The sequence below is a fragment of the Maylandia zebra genome, linkage group LG3 (genome assembly GCF_041146795.1).
Source record: "Maylandia zebra isolate NMK-2024a linkage group LG3, Mzebra_GT3a, whole genome shotgun sequence".
NCBI lineage: Eukaryota > Metazoa > Chordata > Actinopteri > Cichliformes > Cichlidae > Maylandia > Maylandia zebra.
Window position 1 is genome coordinate 34,382,905 of NC_135169.1, and position 18,415 is coordinate 34,401,319.

An 18,415-nucleotide genomic window follows, 5' to 3' on the forward strand; every position below is an offset into this window, starting at 1 on the left:
GAACAAGCTCTGAGCACAAGATCCATAGAGGCTGGGGTCTATCACACCAGGCAAGACCCCAGGTGCAGGCTGTGTAAAGATGCCCCAGAGACAATCCAGCACATAACAGCAGGGTGCAAGATGCTAGCAGGCAAGGCATACATGGAACGCCATAACCAAGTGGCCGGCATAGTGTACAGGAACATCTGTGCCGAGTATAACCTGGAAGTCCCGAGGTCAAAATGGGAGATGCCCCCAAGGGTGGTGGAGAATGACCGAGCTAAGATCCTGTGGGACTTCCAGATACAGACGGACAAAATGGTGGTGGCTAACCAACCGGACATAGTGGTGGTAGACAAACAGAAGAAGATGGCCGTAGTGATCGATGTAGCGGTTCCGAATGACAGCAATATCAGGAAGAAGGAACACGAGAAGCTGGAGGGCTCAGAGAAGAGCTCGAGAGGATGTGGAGGGTGAAGGTAACGGTGGTCCCCGTGGTAATCGGAGCACTAGGTGCGGTGACTCCCAAGCTAGGCGAGTGGCTCCAGCAGATCCCAGGAACAACATCGGAGATCTCTGTCCAGAAGAGCGCAGTCCTGGGAACAGCTAAGATACTGCGCAGGACCCTCAAGCTCCCAGGCCTCTGGTAGAGGACCCGAGCTTGAAGGATAAACCGCCCGCAGGGGCGTGCTGGGTGTTTTTTTTTTTATATATATATACATATATATATACATTTAAAGAATTAATTTAAACTAATTATTAAATTTTTTGTTTTGTAGAAATCTAAAAGTAAAACTATATGAAAACAATGACTTTATTCAGAGCCTGGAAAGTACCTGATCCAACAGGCTGCAACACCACCCATTAAGCGACTGTCCGGAGTGACGGCATGGCCGCAGGACATCTCTGCTCTGAGACCCTGGTCTCCTTCCACTGGAGCTGAGAGGAACAACAATAAGCGCAGACAGTGAACTCAACAGTGTGGAAAAGCCTGCCCGGTATTAAAGAGAACCTACTTTGCGCAAAGACTTCGACCCCAGAAATTTAGCACAAAAGTAAAATTTGTGTATGAAATACTACTCCATTTGGTTTAATTGGGATAACCAGTGCATTTGTTATAATAATTCCAAATCAAATTATGCACAGTTATTAAAAAGAGCAGAATTAAGGGGCTTCAGTGATGATTAGGCTACTAAATAGTTTTCTTATATATGTAGCGGATCCAGATCATCGGGCCTGTTGACGAATTTCTGGGTCGTGTCTCTGGGGTCGTATTGTTTCTCGTCGGTCATTTTAGCTCAGAAACTCTCCGTCCTCCGTGGATAAACAATCTGTGTCTGCAGTAAGTGAAGGGAAAACCGAGCGTTGACAGCACCATAATTTTAAACTTTGACTTCCTCCTGCAGTTACCAGAAGTCACGTGAAACAGCGCTCTGTAACAGGTCTGTGTTCTTGTATCTTTATTTCACTTTATTTACTCTTTTGCGCTGATGATGAGGACAGCAGTTAATTAAAGCTTTTTTTTAATGTTTTAAAGAATTATTTAATGCTAATAAATAATAGTGATAAAAATAAACAAATACGTTATTGCACAGTGGCGTTTATAGAGAGTTTTTTGCAGCACTGACTTTTAATAAAATGCGTAGGAGAAGCGAACAGCTGGTAAACAAACACGCCCACTCATCGTGAACTGGTATATCAGGTGATTTCCAGCTATGATTGAGTGTCCAATAAGGGAATGCATTTACACACTGAACAATTGAGTATGTAAATGGTGAGTGATGCACAGCACAGGCACTATAATGTAGACAATGGTAAGCTGCTTCTCATAAACACCGTTTGAAGATTGTTAACATGTATTTGTTTTTCATTGGTTTGTTTTTACAAAAAAAAACCCTGAATTTGCATTTTGTAGAGGAAATCTAATATATCAAACCCATTTTTATAGTGCTGTGTAAAACTGAAAAAGAAAAAGAAGAGGCACGAGTGGTAAAAACAATCATTTAGATGAAAGTGAAAGTATACTCGGCCCTGTAACGTCAGACCCAGAAGTACCTTGTTAGCGTCCGCAGCAGAAGCGGAGGGAGCGCACAGAATGGGGAAGCTGTACCAGGTCGTCGTTTCTGGAGTAAGGGGTGGGAAGGTGACCGTCGACCTGAGCAACACCGAGGAGCAGTTCAAGAACATGACAGTGGAGCAGCTGAGGGAAAAAATAAGACAGAAGTTTCCAGAAACTGCAGGTAAATACAAAGAGAAGTGAAACACTCATAATTTACGTTGTATTAGCCTACATTATTGTCCACACGATAACGAGCTCAGGGTAATTTTCTTGGTTTCATGTTGTTCAGGTTGTTCCAAAATGTCCTTTGAAAATATATTTAATTTGTTGTGGCGGATCAAGACTTAGATTTCTTGCTCGCGGAAGAGTATAATATATTTAAAGTAAGCACTGGGGCTAACGGATGATCCAAAGAAAAGGAACCTACATTATGAAGCTTTGTTTATTTATTTTGAATTTTGCTATAGATTCATTTAATTATTTAGTTTAGTAAAGTGAACCGTTAACGCAGAAAAAGTAGAAACTGTCACGGTCTGGGGGGCAGACCGTGGGGGATGTTGGAGAAAGGACCCAAACGCTGGACTAGTGGAATGAACAGTGGGTTTATTTACAGTGAGGTAAATGTACACCACACATAAATCTCCAAAAGTGCTCCCTCGACTCCCGTGACGTGTCTTCTCCCAAGTGCTGGTATCCCGTGCTCTCTGTGCCTACGCACACCCTGTGCGTCCTGCAGTGTTTCGCTCTCCTGAGGAAAAAACGACAGAAGCAGCCGTTATGGCACCAACTCCGGCAGGCATACACTTTAACAACACTAGAGACACTGACATGGAGTCTAACTCAACGATCCTGCGCCGGAGGAAGCTCCACCGCTCTGTTAAGTAGCTCCCCCGACGATCCTGATCAGGAGCAGGTGTGTGGGAAGCTAGGCGTGACCAGCAGCTGGCAGGGCCACACCCATCAGGCCTGCAGGTGGCTGTCCTTCATCCTCCAGCCACACACACACCCACACCAGCATGGAACACAAGAGCACAGTGCAGCAAACATACATCCAATACACTAATAACAATAAAGGTACACACTGTTCACGAACCCCGAGTCCCCGGAACCGGGTCCGTGACAGAAACTCTCTTATTCTCTCTCTCTCTCACTCACTCTCTGTGTAGATGGGAATCTGCGGCTGATATTCACAGACAAGAATCTGGATGAAGATAAGAAGGCGCTGTCTGAATATGGAATCCAGCATATGTCTGTTATCCAAGTAGTGCTGAGACTTCCCGGAGGACTGAGAGCCTGAGCGAGACAGGCTCCACCCACAGCTGCCAATGCCGTTGACGCTACGTGAAAGCTCTCGCAACTGTTTACATATATTTTAGCCTTGTTTTAAAGCACTTCTGATACACTCATTTTTCACTGATGAATAAAATAAAACTGTATTATTTCAACTGTGTCATCTTTGATTAAGCGTGTATATTTGGAGGTCCTTAGAAAACAGAAGCCGTAATAATACGTTAATAAATGCAGGGCACGTTTTCTCACGTTTTCTCTAGTGTGTATCCAGCAGGAGGTTCTCTAAATCGTGAGCAAGAAGCATAGTGAGTGATTTGTCTCTGAAAATCTATGATTAAAAATTATTTCATAGATTAAAACAGTTGTTGAATTTCAAAGTGACGCAGATGACGTCAATGAATACATTTCACAATACATCTTTTCTTGTGGAGGTACATTAAATACAATATTATAAGCTTTGTAAAAATGAAATCCAGATCTCCTTTTCACCCTGTCAATTACTTCATATGCTGCGTTCATTGTCTTACGTAAATTTCATATACTACCCAATTAAAACTGAAGTCCATGTTAATAGCTTCTGTGTGTTGTGTTTGTGAGTCAGAACATATTAGGTGTTCTTCATTAACATTTTTAATAATCTGGTTCTGAAAAGGAAACAACTGTAAATCATTGTCAGTCATCTAGCTGTCTTTTGATAATTTCGAGATTTCCAACACAGCATGAAGGCAACATTGCAGCAACTCGACGAGAAGAGAAAGAGAAAGTATTCCGGTGCTTTTAAATTCACTGGATCTGCAGGTCGCAGTATGTTTGTTTGCCTCGAGAATAAAGTAGTTTCCGAAGGATCCAGAGAAATGCCTTGAAATAAACCGAAGGAAGGATTGTATGTGCTGTTGTTTATTTCCCGTTAATTGCCGTTTATTCCTTTTAAGGAGCAGTTTCTTCAGCAGAACAGCAAGTAAAGTGAAGTGAAAATGAGCAGAAAGGACACAGGTATTGTTTACAACAAATACGATTTTAGTAAATATTTAGAGCATTTTTTGATTGTTTTTTGTTTTCCTCCTCAAGCGTATTGTATAAGTTGTATATTTATCCAGCGTCCAGGAATTTCGATTTCCTTTTTGTCTTTTTTAGTAGCCTACTCGTGTACTTGGAGCTGGCTTTTTTCCATTTAGCCTTCATCAACATCCTTATCATCATAAATGTTTAAGAGATAGAACATTGCTGATTATAGATCTCTCTCAGGATTTCTGAAGTTATGTTTAGATTCTTTTTTCTAACCAATTTATTGCACTAGGTTTATTACTTAGTTTGGACAGACACGGACTCTAAAGAGAGTTTTGCTTGTTCTAGTTGACCAGTTACTGAGGCCACTATACTCCTGGCAATGCTCCAGCCTTACATGGCCCTGATCTATGGGTCAACGTAATTTATTTCGGTTTACAGGCAGTTCTTTATTGGCTCTCTTTTTTCTCTCGCACTGTAAAGTTTGGAACACAATATAAATCGGCACGTGCTTTCCCAATCAGCCGATCACATCAAACAACTAGATTTGACTAGAAGTGGCAAATTAGATATTTTAGCGTAATGTCGACAAAAGAAAAACGAAATAAAAAATACCCAGTTAAACTCCTATATGTAGAAATTAAAATATAATAATTATAGAATAAATTATCAATAAATAAATAAAATATAAATGGGTTTGACTGTTTTGGTTTATTTCTCTTTGGGTATTTTATGATCCAGGCTCATGTTTTAAATATATATCTTCTTTGTATGAATTCTCTCTTCCCATCAGCTAACAGGTATCATGGGTTGATAAAGCAAGGATCCACATGTTACTTGAACAGTGTGCTGCAGGTGCTGTTCATGACCAAAGACTTCAGAGAGGCTGTGAAAAAGTTTGTTGTCCAGCTTTAAGTGTGATTCTGTATTTATCATATATGAAGTTTACGGTGCATTTTTAATCACTCATGTTTACTTCCTGTGTAGGTACTCCGAACAAAATCCCCACTCTGAATTCCTTGATCATGATTTGAAAGCCTTATTTGATGACTTACAGAAGTATACAACATACACATATAAAATAACAAACAAGCTGGGCATCGACAACGGTACAGAGCAACAAAACCTTTTTAACACTGTAAACTCCTGAGCACTGTATAACTTTTAAAAATATTACTATCATTGATCTAATTATTTCATCATTATAAAAATGGAAAATTGTAGGGCAAAATTACAAAATGACTTTTACAAAAATGCATTTGTCACAGTGTATGAACAGCGTGATGCTGCAGAGTACTTTGAGAGGATTTTAAGAATGACCAGTCCTGATGCATCAAAGGTAAGGTCTTCATCGATGCTAAAGGATATCTATATCTACACACTGGATCAATATATCACTTTTTAATTGTGGAGTCTTTGCCTTAGAGTATAAAATGCATTGAACAACTTTTGTTGTGAACAAATGCTTTCTAATTATAACTGAAAGAAAATGAACAGATTTTTGTGCATCTGTATTTTCAGATCTTTCACGGTCAGTTAATAAACAAGACCACCTGCTCTAAAGGTCATATACAGACTGACAGAGATGCACCATTTTGGTATCTTCATCTTTCACTGGTGGATTGTTGCAGTGAAGACTACAGTGTGGTAAGGATCTGACATGTTGCAAACTTCTCAGCATGTTTCTGTCTGCCAGGATAGGACGGCTGTGAAGAAACATTTTGAACTTAAATGCTTTTGCCAGTAAAATATATAATATTTTTATATTTCCCCCAGTAAATGATGACTGTTTTATTAAATCCACAACAGAAAGTTTATGCATTTAGCTTTGCTTAAGTAGATTCTGTGCAGCGCTTTGTCCTACCAGAGGTCTGAAGCTGTACTTCCAACTTAGTTTCCCACTGTTGTTTGATGTTAATGAGTGGAAAGGAATCACAATGAAGGATATAGGTATATAATCATGTATGTCCACTCTTTTGAGTTTTCTGGTTTGTCTAAAGTATCTGATTATTTAGCAAGAAAATGTACAGCAATGATCTCTGAAAAAAAACTGTAAAAGCTGTAATTCTGATACAGGTCATACAAATTTAAAAAAAAGAAAAGAATTAAATCTAAAAGTCTGCACTTTAGTCACATATTGACTGATTTACACTCCACTGTGGTGGTGTACAGAGCTGAAAGTAGAAAAAAAACAAACCCTCCAGTGGTAATTTTACTTTATGGCTTTTCTTTTCACTTTTCTCTTAAACAATACATCTTAACCTTTAGGTCTGAATTAATAAAGTTAGTAGGCCATGTTGAAAATCTTCCTTCTAGAGGAAAGATTCTTAGCTTCACTTCACTGGTCAGCACATTATTGTTTGAACTGATTTTAAATAACATTTTTCAGGTGAAGGGCATTGAAGAGTTTTTTAAAACTTCAGATTTCTGTGGAGAAAATCAGAAGTACTGTGAGCAGTGTGATGACAAAGTTGATGGTAGTATGGTGAGTTAAAAAAGTTTATGATTCTTTTATTATTCTTTAAATAAAATTATGAAACCATATTGACTTGTAATGGAAGCAGACAAGCTCCTTGAGGTGACTGTTGTTGTGATTTGGTGCTGTATGAATAAAACTGTCCTAAATTAAATGTTTCTCATTCAGAGAGATGTAATAAAGCATCATCCAGATGTTTTGTGTCTGCTGCTGAAGAGGTTTGAGTTCAACTATAATTACATGTCATACTTCAAAATCACCTGTTCTGTGGAGGTTCCCTACACCCTGCAGATACCAGAGGTAAATGTGCAGAATATTTTAGTTTTTAATCATAATCCATTTTATTTTCTTCAGTCATTCCGATGTTTGCCATTTTTCCTTTGGTAATCAGAGTCAGAAATATGAACTATATGCGTTTCTGGATCATTTTGGGGATCTGAGAGGTGGACATTACTCCGCCACAATCAAGATCCAGGAGGACCACAGAGACAGATGGTATCAGTTTGATGATACCAGAGTCACAGAGGTAAGATGGATCACTTATACATTTTTGATACCAAAAGACATTCCTACATTACTCATGCGTGACAGTAGCCCAGCTGATCATTCATGTCATACTTTATTATTTTTTACATCATCAGCTTGATTTTCAGCCATTCCAGCTGGATAACACTGAGAAGTAAGTTTTCGTGCTTGTTACTTCCACTGTAAATTATTTTCCAATTATTTCTTAACTTTTCACACGAGTATGCACTAAACATGCGTTAAATACACTTTTCTCAATTACAGTGTGCTACATGTTGAAGTATCATATCACACTGTTGCTATAATCACAACTGCAGATTTTTCTGTGATTGATTCAACTCTGTCCCCAAAACTCTCCTGTGCAAAAGCAAAATAATAAAATCAATGAAAACAATTAAAACATTTATGTGTATCTTTTAATATTTACTCTGTTAGTAAAATGTAAACATACAAAGACACATATTAATACGTCGGAAAACACTGCTGCAAAAAAGAAATATGTTATAAAATATTAGCCAAACACATCACTGCGAAACTGTGAAAGTAACATATTTGTTACATGTCATATTTGTCAATTAGGTCCCAGACTACATATCTTCTGTTTTATAGCAAAAAGAAAGGTAAGAGAAAATGTTTTTGTTGTCGTTTCCTCAGCTGTTTGGTGCCTGAATGATTTTGTTTCTACTTTGTGCTTCATGCTGCAGACACTGCTATTCCAGAGTCCACAGATGTGTCCACCAGTGGACTACCTACCATCAGTAATGAATATGATCAGAGTCAAGATGGGAAAAATAAGAGCAATAGAAAGAGAAAAGGGGAGAAGACAGACACAGCGGATAATCCAAAGACTGCTCGCTTAAGAGAAGCAGGGGGATCACCTGACACCCCCTGTAACGTAGATCCTCTGGACAAAGAACCAAATGAGGACAAAGGAACCACTGGAAGTGATGACCTGGATCAAAAACACACAGAAGTGGATGATGCTGAAAAGAACAGACTAGATATTAATATTGATTTTAAACTTGATAGCAGTGATCGATCAGCAGTCTGTGATGATCTAAGCAGACAGTATGAGATGAGTAAATTAATGGATGATAAAGCAGATAACGATGAAAAGGCTAAAGATAAACAGTCAGAGAAAAAAAGCCATGCAGAGCATCCAGCTGACACTGTTGGAGAGAACATATGTGAACATCAGGAGAATAAACAAACCTGTAGTCCTTCTCATGCTGAGGAGAAAACAAAAACAGATTTTCAACATGACACAAAAGGAAAGATTAGTGCTGATAAACCAACAGCAGAGATGTGCTGTGACACATTTCAGGATAAAGAAAAAGTTGATGAAGGAAAAGAAAACATACTACAAGATGATCAGAGTCATAAACATGGAAACAGACACAGTGATACACTGAACATGCAGGAGATCAGTGTTACACATTCAAGTGATAATGATGTTTGTGTAGAGAGAGAAATCCGAAATGTGAAGGAGGACAGGAGAGAAAGAAAAGGAGACGAAAAAGGTGACCACAGTAAGTTTGAACAAAACACAGTAGAGGAGGTAAGTGGTGCTGCTACAACACAGAAAGATGTTGATGTGGAGGAAAAGAAAGAATATGAAGGAAATACTAAACAAATTCAGATCAGACAGAAACCCCATCTGAGACCAGCAGGAGCAGAAATAATAGAAGCACCCAAAGAAAACCAGGATGATGCTACTAATGAAAAAACTAAAGCAGAGAGTTTTCAACTAAAAGCCAGACCAAAAATTCAGGGAGTCACAGAAGGAGGACGTGGTTCACAGAAGTCAGGAAAAGTTCAAATAACTTATGAAGAAAAAATGCAGACTCCAGATTTTGAAATCATAAGGACAAAGATGAAGAACATGAGAATAGAAAGTGTAGGGAAACCCACACAGGGCAGCTCTGAGAGATGTGTCAAAAATAATGAAGGAATCACTGAAAATAAATGGTAAATGGTAAATGGCCTGCATTTGTATAGCGCTTTTCTAGTCCCTAAGGACCCCAAAGCACTTCACACTACATTCAGTCATCCACCCATTCACACACTGGCGATGGCAAGCTACATTGTAGCCACAGCCACCCTGGGGCGCACTGACAGAGGCGAGGCTGCCGGACACTGGCGCCACCGGGCCCTCTGACCACCACCAGTAGGCAAACATGGGGTTAATATCTTGCCCAAGGATATTTGGCATGCAGCCAAATCTCAGACAACAAATACAGCCAAGCCCAGAAGAGTAGAACTGAATGATGCAAGTCTGCCAGAGCAGCAGAAAAGAAGAACCAAAAGAGAAGAACGAAAACACCATGACACAAACTATCCAATATACACCAAAACTGATGTAGATGATGTAGAAATAGAAGCTGCTAAATCAAGTGGGTTGTGTTCATGTTTTGTTGCTTTGAAAAAATACAAATAAAAAAGCCAGACCAGGATTTGGAGTCAAATTAAGTTGAATCATTATTAAATGATTATTTATTTTATGTCTCCACATCCTTATGCTAATTAAACATTTAATTGAATGTTTTATATTTTTCAACAGAGATTGAAGCTCTTTAATAACGCTTATGATTTTGTCTTGGTCTAATTGGAGAATGCAGCATGAGTGTTGTTTCCCTTTTTTATTTAATATAATACATTACCAGTCTGCCCGAGACAGTAACAGTGGTGAAATTGAACTAATATAAACAAATCATGTTATGTTAAGGTGCTTTAGAATCACTTTAGAATAAGTATGCACTATTTATCTTATTTGTTGCTTTATCTAATTAAATTTTGCTTTTTAATGTTGTGGCTCTTTAACTGGGATGTATTTTTTTAAATCATCTGGTTGATATCTTAAATATATTGTTTCCCTGTTTAATATTTCCTAAATTGTTTTTCATATTAGTTATTTCACTTTCTTTTCTGCAAATAAACTGAGGCATGTTTGATTATTGAATGTGCAGCTGTCACTTTAGCAATAAACATCAGCAGAGAGAGCACATTTCTTTGTTATATACCCCTCTGAAGTCTTACTTTTGAAAAAACCTGTAAAAACAGCATATAAGGACATAAAGGAAGGAAAAAAAGTAAACTAAACATGTGAACACATTGGAAAATTGGAATGCAAGTCAAGTACGAATACTACAAGTTACAAATCTGAGTATGCACATACAGAGATTTAGTTTTAACAACTTTGCTACAGTAATTTTTACAGACCTAGTAAAACAAGTATACTTGGTGATGTGGCAAGTCCTTTGTACACAGGTGTTTCTCCCACACCTTCTTTTACTGCTTCAGTCTCAGCTGAGATCATATCATGCCAGAAAATTTGTTGTACCAGGAAACATGTCTTTAAAACTATAGTATAAATACATCTGTCTGTAACCCTGTGATTCAGCCTGATAATACCTTACAGGGTTATTTATTAATTTTCAGAAACAAAGTCTTATTTTAGAAAATCTTGTTTGGTTTTCAAGTGGTCAAGTCATTTATTGCTTTGTTTTCATTGCAGAGATAGGTGCCAGCTATCACTGACTTTGAACTGGATAAGATTTCAAGAAGATATATTAGAAGATTTTTATATGCTTTCAGTTTCTTTGTGGCAATAATAGGTCACGTGTCCACAGAACAACAGTAATTTTAAACTATTACTAACAGTTCAGTTTTTCTTTTTTTATGTCAAATAATGGGTTTGATGTACTGCAGTTGAAGTAAACCTTTGCCCTTTGTGGTAATGATAATGCTGTCTGTGTGAAGTTCCTTATTCACCACTCACAGCTTAGATTAACAGATTACTTCAAAACGCTTTTTCATTTAGTCAAAGAGAATGTGAAGCAACAGGTTGCCACATACCAAACACCACAGTTGGGTAATTTCCCTTAATTTTTTATTTTCAGAGAACAAAATGCCTGGCTCACATAATCCTCATAAATTCTCAAAGCACTTAACAGTATCAAACATATCTTCCACTGGATGGTTAAACAGGTGTGTCCACCCCACTGTAACTTTAAAGTAAGCTGATAAAATATTTCCAGCAAACACACACATTGTCATTCAGATGAAAACTGGAAACTACTTAACACACTCTCATTAGTCTCATATGTAACCAGAACAATGATATGTGTGTTTTCTTTCTTTTCTTTCTTTCTTTTTTTTTTTACTGCTTCACATCCGGTTTGTTGTGCCAAATGATGGCCATGAGTGAATTCATCAGTCCGGTTATGTTAGGTTTAATGTATGTGTTGTAGGTTGCCATTTAAAAGCTACACATTGCCATTTAAAAAGCTAGAATACTTTTGTTTGCTTCCTATGTAACCCATGAATATGTGTATGTACACGACCTCCATAAAGGGATTAAGCAGCCTTGAGAAGAACAGACTCTACTCAATGAAGGAAGCCACCTGGCGGGACAAGATAACGACAACATCCTGGGAGGGCTGCACTCACATCGTATAACCACGCTAGCACAACACACTTTGTAACCATATATAGTAATTTGTCTTAGTTAATACAGCAACAAGCTTTATGAATATCCATGTGTGTAAACAATAAAAACAACCTGCAGGGGGAAGCAAGTTGAAGTGGGTTGGAGACAACTACTTCCGTCTCGCGAGTGAAACCTTGAGCTCTGTGTGACCTCTTTCCTGAGAGAGTTTCTGTTTATCCAGCAGTATCAGCGGTAAAACTCTGACAGGTTGTATAACAATACAAAAAATAAAGCATTTTAACATCCAGTTTGATGCACATTCAGAACACCACAATGGCAAAAGCAACACAATAAACAGTGTGTGAATGTGTGTGTGAATGGGTGGATGATTGGATATGTAAAGCGCTTTGGGGTCCTTAGGGACTAGTAAAGCGCTATATAAATACAGGCCATTTACCATTTTTAAACCCACAAACTCTCCAAGTAAGATAATCCACCCAGAGTTAGATCAGGTATACTTTGACTACATGGTGCCAGGTTCCAAAAGTAGTGCAATAAAACCCATAAGTCATAAAATAAATGCATAAACCTCGACTCCCAGCAGCACTAACAGGGATTAAGTAAAATAAAAGTGTATAAAATAATCACGGCTGCTAATCTGTAGTCACATGACTTCTCATAACTGCTGGAGAGAAACTGAAAGTGATAAAGATTAAATTAAAACAAAATGGCGGGCATTCTGTGGTGTGTGTAGAGGACAGGTTCGGTGTTTACTTTCATTAAAATAGGTGAAAGGATAACCGGTGAAAACCAAATGAACCAATTGGCAACGTTCTCGAGAAAACTGAAAGGACAGGGGAAGGAGAGGGAAAAGCATGCAGCCTCTACAAACACTGAACTTTCTGTTACTGAAGTTTCAAAACCAGAATTAGTTTTTCTAACTTTTTCAGTTTCTGAGCCTAATAATATAGACATAAGACTTTCAACTTAATTCAATTCAATTCTGTTTTATTCATATAGTGGCAAATCACAACAACAGTCATCTCAGGGAACTTTATATTATAAGGTAAAGAGCCTACACTCCTACAGAGAAAACCACAGATTCTATCTTGCTTTCTTTTCATAACAATTTCAATACTTTGTGATGCTGAATAGACAGAGTTTTACACAAGATTTTACAAAACATGTTTAAAATAAAGGGATGCCATTTCAAAATCAGAGATTGATGGAAAACAGAGCAAAGCAAACAAAGAAGAGAGAGAGAAAAAAGACGCTGTTAAATCTATTGCTTTTGCCACGTAGGTATAGAGGTCTGTCTTGGGGCCACCATACCATCGGCACAAGGTCCGGAATACATTCCTCTTTTTCCTGCACATTCACTTGTGAGTTTCAGGCACACAAAACAGAACTCCTTCTTACATGTTGGGCAGACAATATTTTTACACTTATTTTTGTTATGCTCCACCAGCACGCCACAGGTGGGACAAGCACGGATGCAGGGACAACCACTGACATTATTCACAGACTCAAAGATGATATCTTCACAGTTTTTCAATATTTGAAGTGTTTCGTTGGAGCAGCCAACATTGTCACAGCGGTCTGACCGAGGCCGTGGACCCTTCCATTCCTTCAAACACTGCCAACAGAACTCATAGGTTCTGTCTTTTTCTTTGCTGCACCAGCTGCAGCAGACACTCAGGTTAGATACATCCTTTCTCACAACACATGAACTGCATCCAGGACACTGTGATGTGGTTGATAGTGGAGGAAAAGACAAGGCAAATAGCTTTGTTTATTCTTCAATTTGGTGGCCAAAGACATAATTACAGCTAATCTACAGTATGAAAAATGAAAAATAAACTAGTACAATTATTTGTCAACATGTAATAATAGCCTGCTAATGCTTCATGATTACAACATTCCAGTACTTACTAATTTGTAATCAAAACGATGCTTCATAGCATTCAAGGTCATGGTTTGTCCAAAGTACTCCTTTTCCTCAGGGGTCAAAAGAGCCATTTTACAAACCTCTCCGTAAGACCATATGATATCACAACCAGGTAGAGCACACACAAAGTTGATTTCACCCTGTAGTAAAACAGTTTTAAAAATATATTTATTAAAACGATAGTTTCTAAATAAACCCTAAACGCTGTTCTTAAGTGTAAGCCATCTAACCAGCAGTTTCAACATCAGGATCTGAATCCAACAAATTTAAGCTATAGTTTACTAACTTTAAATACTGGAACTACAAAAAACATTATATTGTATACTCTTTCTCACATTCAGCAATATCTCACTCCTTCCCCAGTAACAGTTAATGCACAAGAGAAGCTGAGAGAGATTTTCTTGAAACCATACACACCAGGGATGTGTCCAGTTATTCAAAAACCAAACCAAACCAAAATAAGTCAGATTGTCTCCACTAATGTGGACACTCTGACTTCTTGTAGATTCAGGCATAGTTTTAGCATTTAAAGTCACTTTTTGTGTGTGATTTGTTAACTTCAGTTCTACTTGTTGCATTGATTTTGGTAGGAAATTACTGTCTTTTACCAAAGTGAATATCTTGAAGTTCTTTCTGTCTTTCTTTCCTTCTTCTTGTTTTACATGTTGTTTTATAAGAAAACACATCCAGTGATCCAAGAGGCCCTCAAACTGAAAGAGCTTAAATAAATTTGTCCGTTTTATTTCATCATATCTGATTTTGCTAATGTGGAATTTCGAAATGCCTCTGGTCTAATTAATCATTAGTTTACAATAAAGACGAATAATAATGTAGCCTACCTTCTCCAACAACCGAAGACAATAGTTGGTTAGAGAGGATGGGGTCACAGCATGACCGCAGGACATCAGAGCTCTTCCAGACGCGAAACCTTCACAGTAGACTAAAAAACAGAATAAAGAGTTTTTCGCAGACTGAAAAAAATGAGAGCGGACTAAACAAGAACATTTTTGGTTACTTACTGTCTAATTCATCCTCTCTATCTACAAGATTAAAAGTGGAGTTGTAACATTTCTCTTCTTTAGTTTTCGAAATTGAGCTCATCTTTCGTTCTTTATTGGTGTCGACTGCAAAGTAACTGATGCAGCTGAAACACTTTCGCTTTCTTTTTATACTAGGTGTCACATTACGTTGCGGGGTTTTCCAGAGACTAACGAATAAACGCAACATACCGGAAATGCAGCGGGAGGAAAGCATGTTCAGTTATGATATGTAATATCAACCTAAACTATTTTAGTAGTTCAGAATGATGAGGAGATGCTGAGGAACGCATGCTGACTACGATGGATTTGACACTAACTATGCGATAGACTCAATCAGAAAACTGCAAATACCCAGTCCCCTCGTCTCTTATGAAATGACCTAGAATTTTCTGTGTTACACCTAATAACATAGTGGGTCGCTGGTCAGGTTTGAAAGCGTATTAAATTCACATCTGTTGTTGGTTAGGCTTTAAACTAGGCAATCAAAAGAAATCATACGGTAGCATTTATGCCTTTAATTATGATTCGTACAAAAATGAAAGCGCCAGTCTCACACAGCCCCACCCTCTGACGTCGGGTTCAAAATTAGACCTGAAACAGCTTCAGCTCACATTCAGAGATTAGGGTTAACTAGACGGGATTTACTGTTGCCTCTCACGGAAAAACAAAACAAAAACAGTGCTACATAAAACATGAGTAAAACCCGCCAGGTCATTGTGTATGGGTTGGGAAAAGAGAGAAGGGTGGTTGATCTCTGCGACACAGAGGAGACATTGAAGAAAATGCCTGTCCGGCAGCTGAGAGAGAAAATAGCAGACCGTTTTGGTATGAAAGCAGGTAAGCTAAACGCTGAAAACGTACGGGGCCAAACATATAAATCTTTGAATTCAGGTGTTTTCACGTGTATAAAATACAGCACTTAGCCATGCAGTCTGCCTTTACAACATGTTAAGGAATGGGTTATTCTAATCAGAGCCGTTGAGTAAATCGGAGTTACACCAGCGGGTTTTCAGAATTGGGGTTGTTGTCATTGGCTAATTCCGGTAGTGCTTATCGGCAAATTTAAATGAAGTGTCAGAGAGATGGGTAATTGTTAATCTATAAATGCATCGAATTAGGATATTTGCATACCACAAAAAATAGTTGCATTGATATAAATGCATTTTAACTGTAAACTAGCCTTTGTGAGGATTTGTCTGAACAGTTTCTGTTACCCATAGCTGTTAAGTCAAATTTAATGTAATGTATTTATGTAGCATCCCCGGTTGAAAAGATGGTCTCTCAAACTGATGGTTCACAATCCTTTTATTAAACAGCCGTGTATGTGAACACACCGTAAGAGCTACAACATACAGAATAAAAGACTATTAGTAAATCAAACAGTGTGTTACCTTTAACCTTTTGACTTATTCATTAATCACAAATTAATTCTCCTTACCTTACGTAACAAAAAACACTAAAACTTGTAAATTATTGCGTATAACAGGGAAATCGTTGCATCGCTGCCTAAACATGACGAGGTACGTTAGCGCCCTCTAGTGGGTGAAAACTTAGCCTTTATGCTTAGTAGCGGTCAGCAGCTATATGCTCCGTAAAACAACAAAATACATATCTACAGGACAAACTTTGTTACAAACCTTGTTCCCTCATCAACCAGGTGCTAAGAAACTGCTTTCAACTCAGTGTTGCACCTTAATAGCCGTTCTTTTTCCCATTCCCGTCCATTAACCTTAGAGCACACCTTCTCTCTGTGCATTAAAACTCGCGCTTCTGCTATATGGTTTACACCACTTGATTTACGGCACCTTGTCGCTCTGTGACTTTCAAAATAAAAGCATTCACTCCAACAATATAATAGTCACTCATAACTTTACAAAATATTAAAGAGGACATTTACAATTTATACAATTTTAACTTCAACTCCACCGCAAAAGCTTGTATTCTCCAATTCTGTGATATCTGGTAAATGGGCATTAAAATAACAGAATACCAACAGACTGTGACTATAGTTAGTCCTGCCAACATAATCACATATATATTGATTGATTGATATACCTTTATCATATATATATATTTACAGCACTTAAATCTCCCAATGTATTGGTAGATAATCTGCCAATACATCCGGTATGCATTGTACAGCACAAGTTAATTTTATCTGAGTGTACTGATAGCAAAGAATTTATTTCCAAAAATATTACCTTTAAAAAGTACATCTCAATCTTCTGCGCTGCTTTATCTCCATTGTGAACCCAGCTTATGTTGCTAACTTCCAGAACTATTGCAATGATCTGCTATTACTGGGTATGAATGGAGATGACACGACTCTTCCATTCAGCGTCTCTGGCTCTAAAGCACTCAATAACTTTGATTATGTTACTGTAAAAGGGTGCCACCAGTGGAACAAGTCAGTTTGTAAAGTTTATTCTCTCCTTGATATTTGAGGATCTATTCAGTAGGCCTGAATAGATTGACTGCAAAGTGGAATTTTTTTTTGAACCATCAAGACTTACAGCTTTGATGAATCTATGTAGAGACCTACAAATGCTACATGAAGTTACAGAGCGGGATCACTGATCGATGAAGAAGAAAAATTCACCAACACTCTGCTGACTTAAAAGCTGCAGGCCTCCAAACGTCCTCTGCCATATATTGACATTTTAAGTAATTTGTTTCAGTTTTATTTCAGAGTAATGTTTATGTTTTGCCAAAAAATATGCACATGCTTTGATTTTGATTCTCACTCCCAACTGCATGTGCTTGGACAGATGATCTACAGATGATTGTGAAAGACAAGCGGCTGGACAGAGAAGACAAACTTCTGTCTGATTATGGAATTGGACACTTGTCTGTTATTCGCCTGGTCTTGATGGTTGAGGGAGGACTGGCAGCTTGACAGAGGGCAACAGCGAGCACAACCAACAGCTCTTTACTTTTTTATCTTCAAGTGCTTTTATCTTTCTTTCAAAAATGAACAAAACTGGAAATGAAACTGGAATGAAATGAAGGAAATATTGGAATGAGCTAAGAAAAAAATAATGAAAATATGAAAAATCTCTCTTGAGAACAAGGATTCATGTCATACATAAGATGCCTCTTGAGACCATACACTTTTATCAAAGTTTTATTACATGTTACAAGTTTTATGACATTACAATTGAAAAGTGAATGGTTTCTGACAGAAATAAAAATATGCTTCACTCTGATTCTTCATCTCTTTAAAAGTGCAAATGCAATCAATTAGTTTTTTTAAATAGAGAGTGCAAACTGTAAACAGTTGATCCACTTTTCAACCCCTATTAAAACCTTACTCTAGGCATTTCTCTGACCACAAAGAAGCTGGGCGTCAGTGGTACAATATGTGTTAGTAAGTGTTAACAGCATCTTGAAATTTTAAATGTACAATTTACTGTGACAACAGCTAAGGGAGGTGGGAGGCCACAGCAGTCAGTGCTTGCAGTGTATTCTACTGGTGAGCAAATTACAATACAACAAAATGTCATGGTCCTGGGTTGGTGACCCAGCGCTTTGAGTTTATTATTATCATTTTCTAGTTTATTCTGATTTTGTATTAGTTCTTTGGGTTTGGTCATCGTGTTTATTATCCCTACCTGTGTCTTCCCTCTGTGCTCAGTTCAGGTCCCCGCGTTTGTTTTGCAAAATA

The 18,415-nt window shown here is 37.9% G+C and overlaps 3 protein-coding genes and 1 long non-coding RNA gene across 4 annotated transcripts; 3 read left to right on the forward strand and 1 right to left on the reverse strand.

The window, feature by feature from the left end:
• The first annotated feature begins 2,014 nt into the window (after positions 1-2,014).
• LOC143416488 (uncharacterized) lies at positions 2,015-3,488 on the forward strand. Its single transcript, XM_076881744.1, has 2 exons — positions 2,015-2,219; positions 3,205-3,488. The coding sequence occupies exons 1-2, from the start codon at positions 2,075-2,077 to the stop codon at positions 3,333-3,335; spliced, it is 276 nt and encodes a 91-aa protein (XP_076737859.1). The 5' UTR covers positions 2,015-2,074; the 3' UTR covers positions 3,336-3,488.
• A 1,575-nt stretch (positions 3,489-5,063) lies between these two features.
• Positions 5,064-11,036, forward strand: LOC106675146 (uncharacterized). The gene is made up of 10 exons (XM_014409174.3): positions 5,064-5,229; positions 5,321-5,442; positions 5,602-5,672; positions 5,855-5,980; positions 6,723-6,818; positions 6,978-7,109; positions 7,201-7,335; positions 7,451-7,488; positions 7,914-7,954; positions 8,039-11,036. Exons 1-10 carry the CDS (start codon positions 5,066-5,068, stop codon positions 9,304-9,306), a joined length of 2,193 nt encoding a protein of 730 aa, XP_014264660.2. The 5' UTR covers positions 5,064-5,065; the 3' UTR covers positions 9,307-11,036.
• A 1,718-nt stretch (positions 11,037-12,754) lies between these two features.
• LOC112433743 (uncharacterized) lies at positions 12,755-14,825 on the reverse strand. Its single transcript, XM_024801760.2, has 4 exons — positions 14,731-14,825; positions 14,551-14,651; positions 13,696-13,851; positions 12,755-13,507 (listed from the first exon to the last, which is right to left on the reverse strand). Exons 1-4 carry the CDS (start codon positions 14,810-14,812, stop codon positions 13,046-13,048), a joined length of 801 nt encoding a protein of 266 aa, XP_024657528.1. The 5' UTR covers positions 14,813-14,825; the 3' UTR covers positions 12,755-13,045.
• A 563-nt stretch (positions 14,826-15,388) lies between these two features.
• On the forward strand, positions 15,389-17,957 carry LOC143416500 (uncharacterized). Its single transcript, XR_013096884.1, has 2 exons — positions 15,389-15,588; positions 17,520-17,957. It is a non-coding gene; the product is annotated as an uncharacterized LOC143416500 (long non-coding RNA).
• Positions 17,958-18,415: the final 458 nt, after the last annotated feature.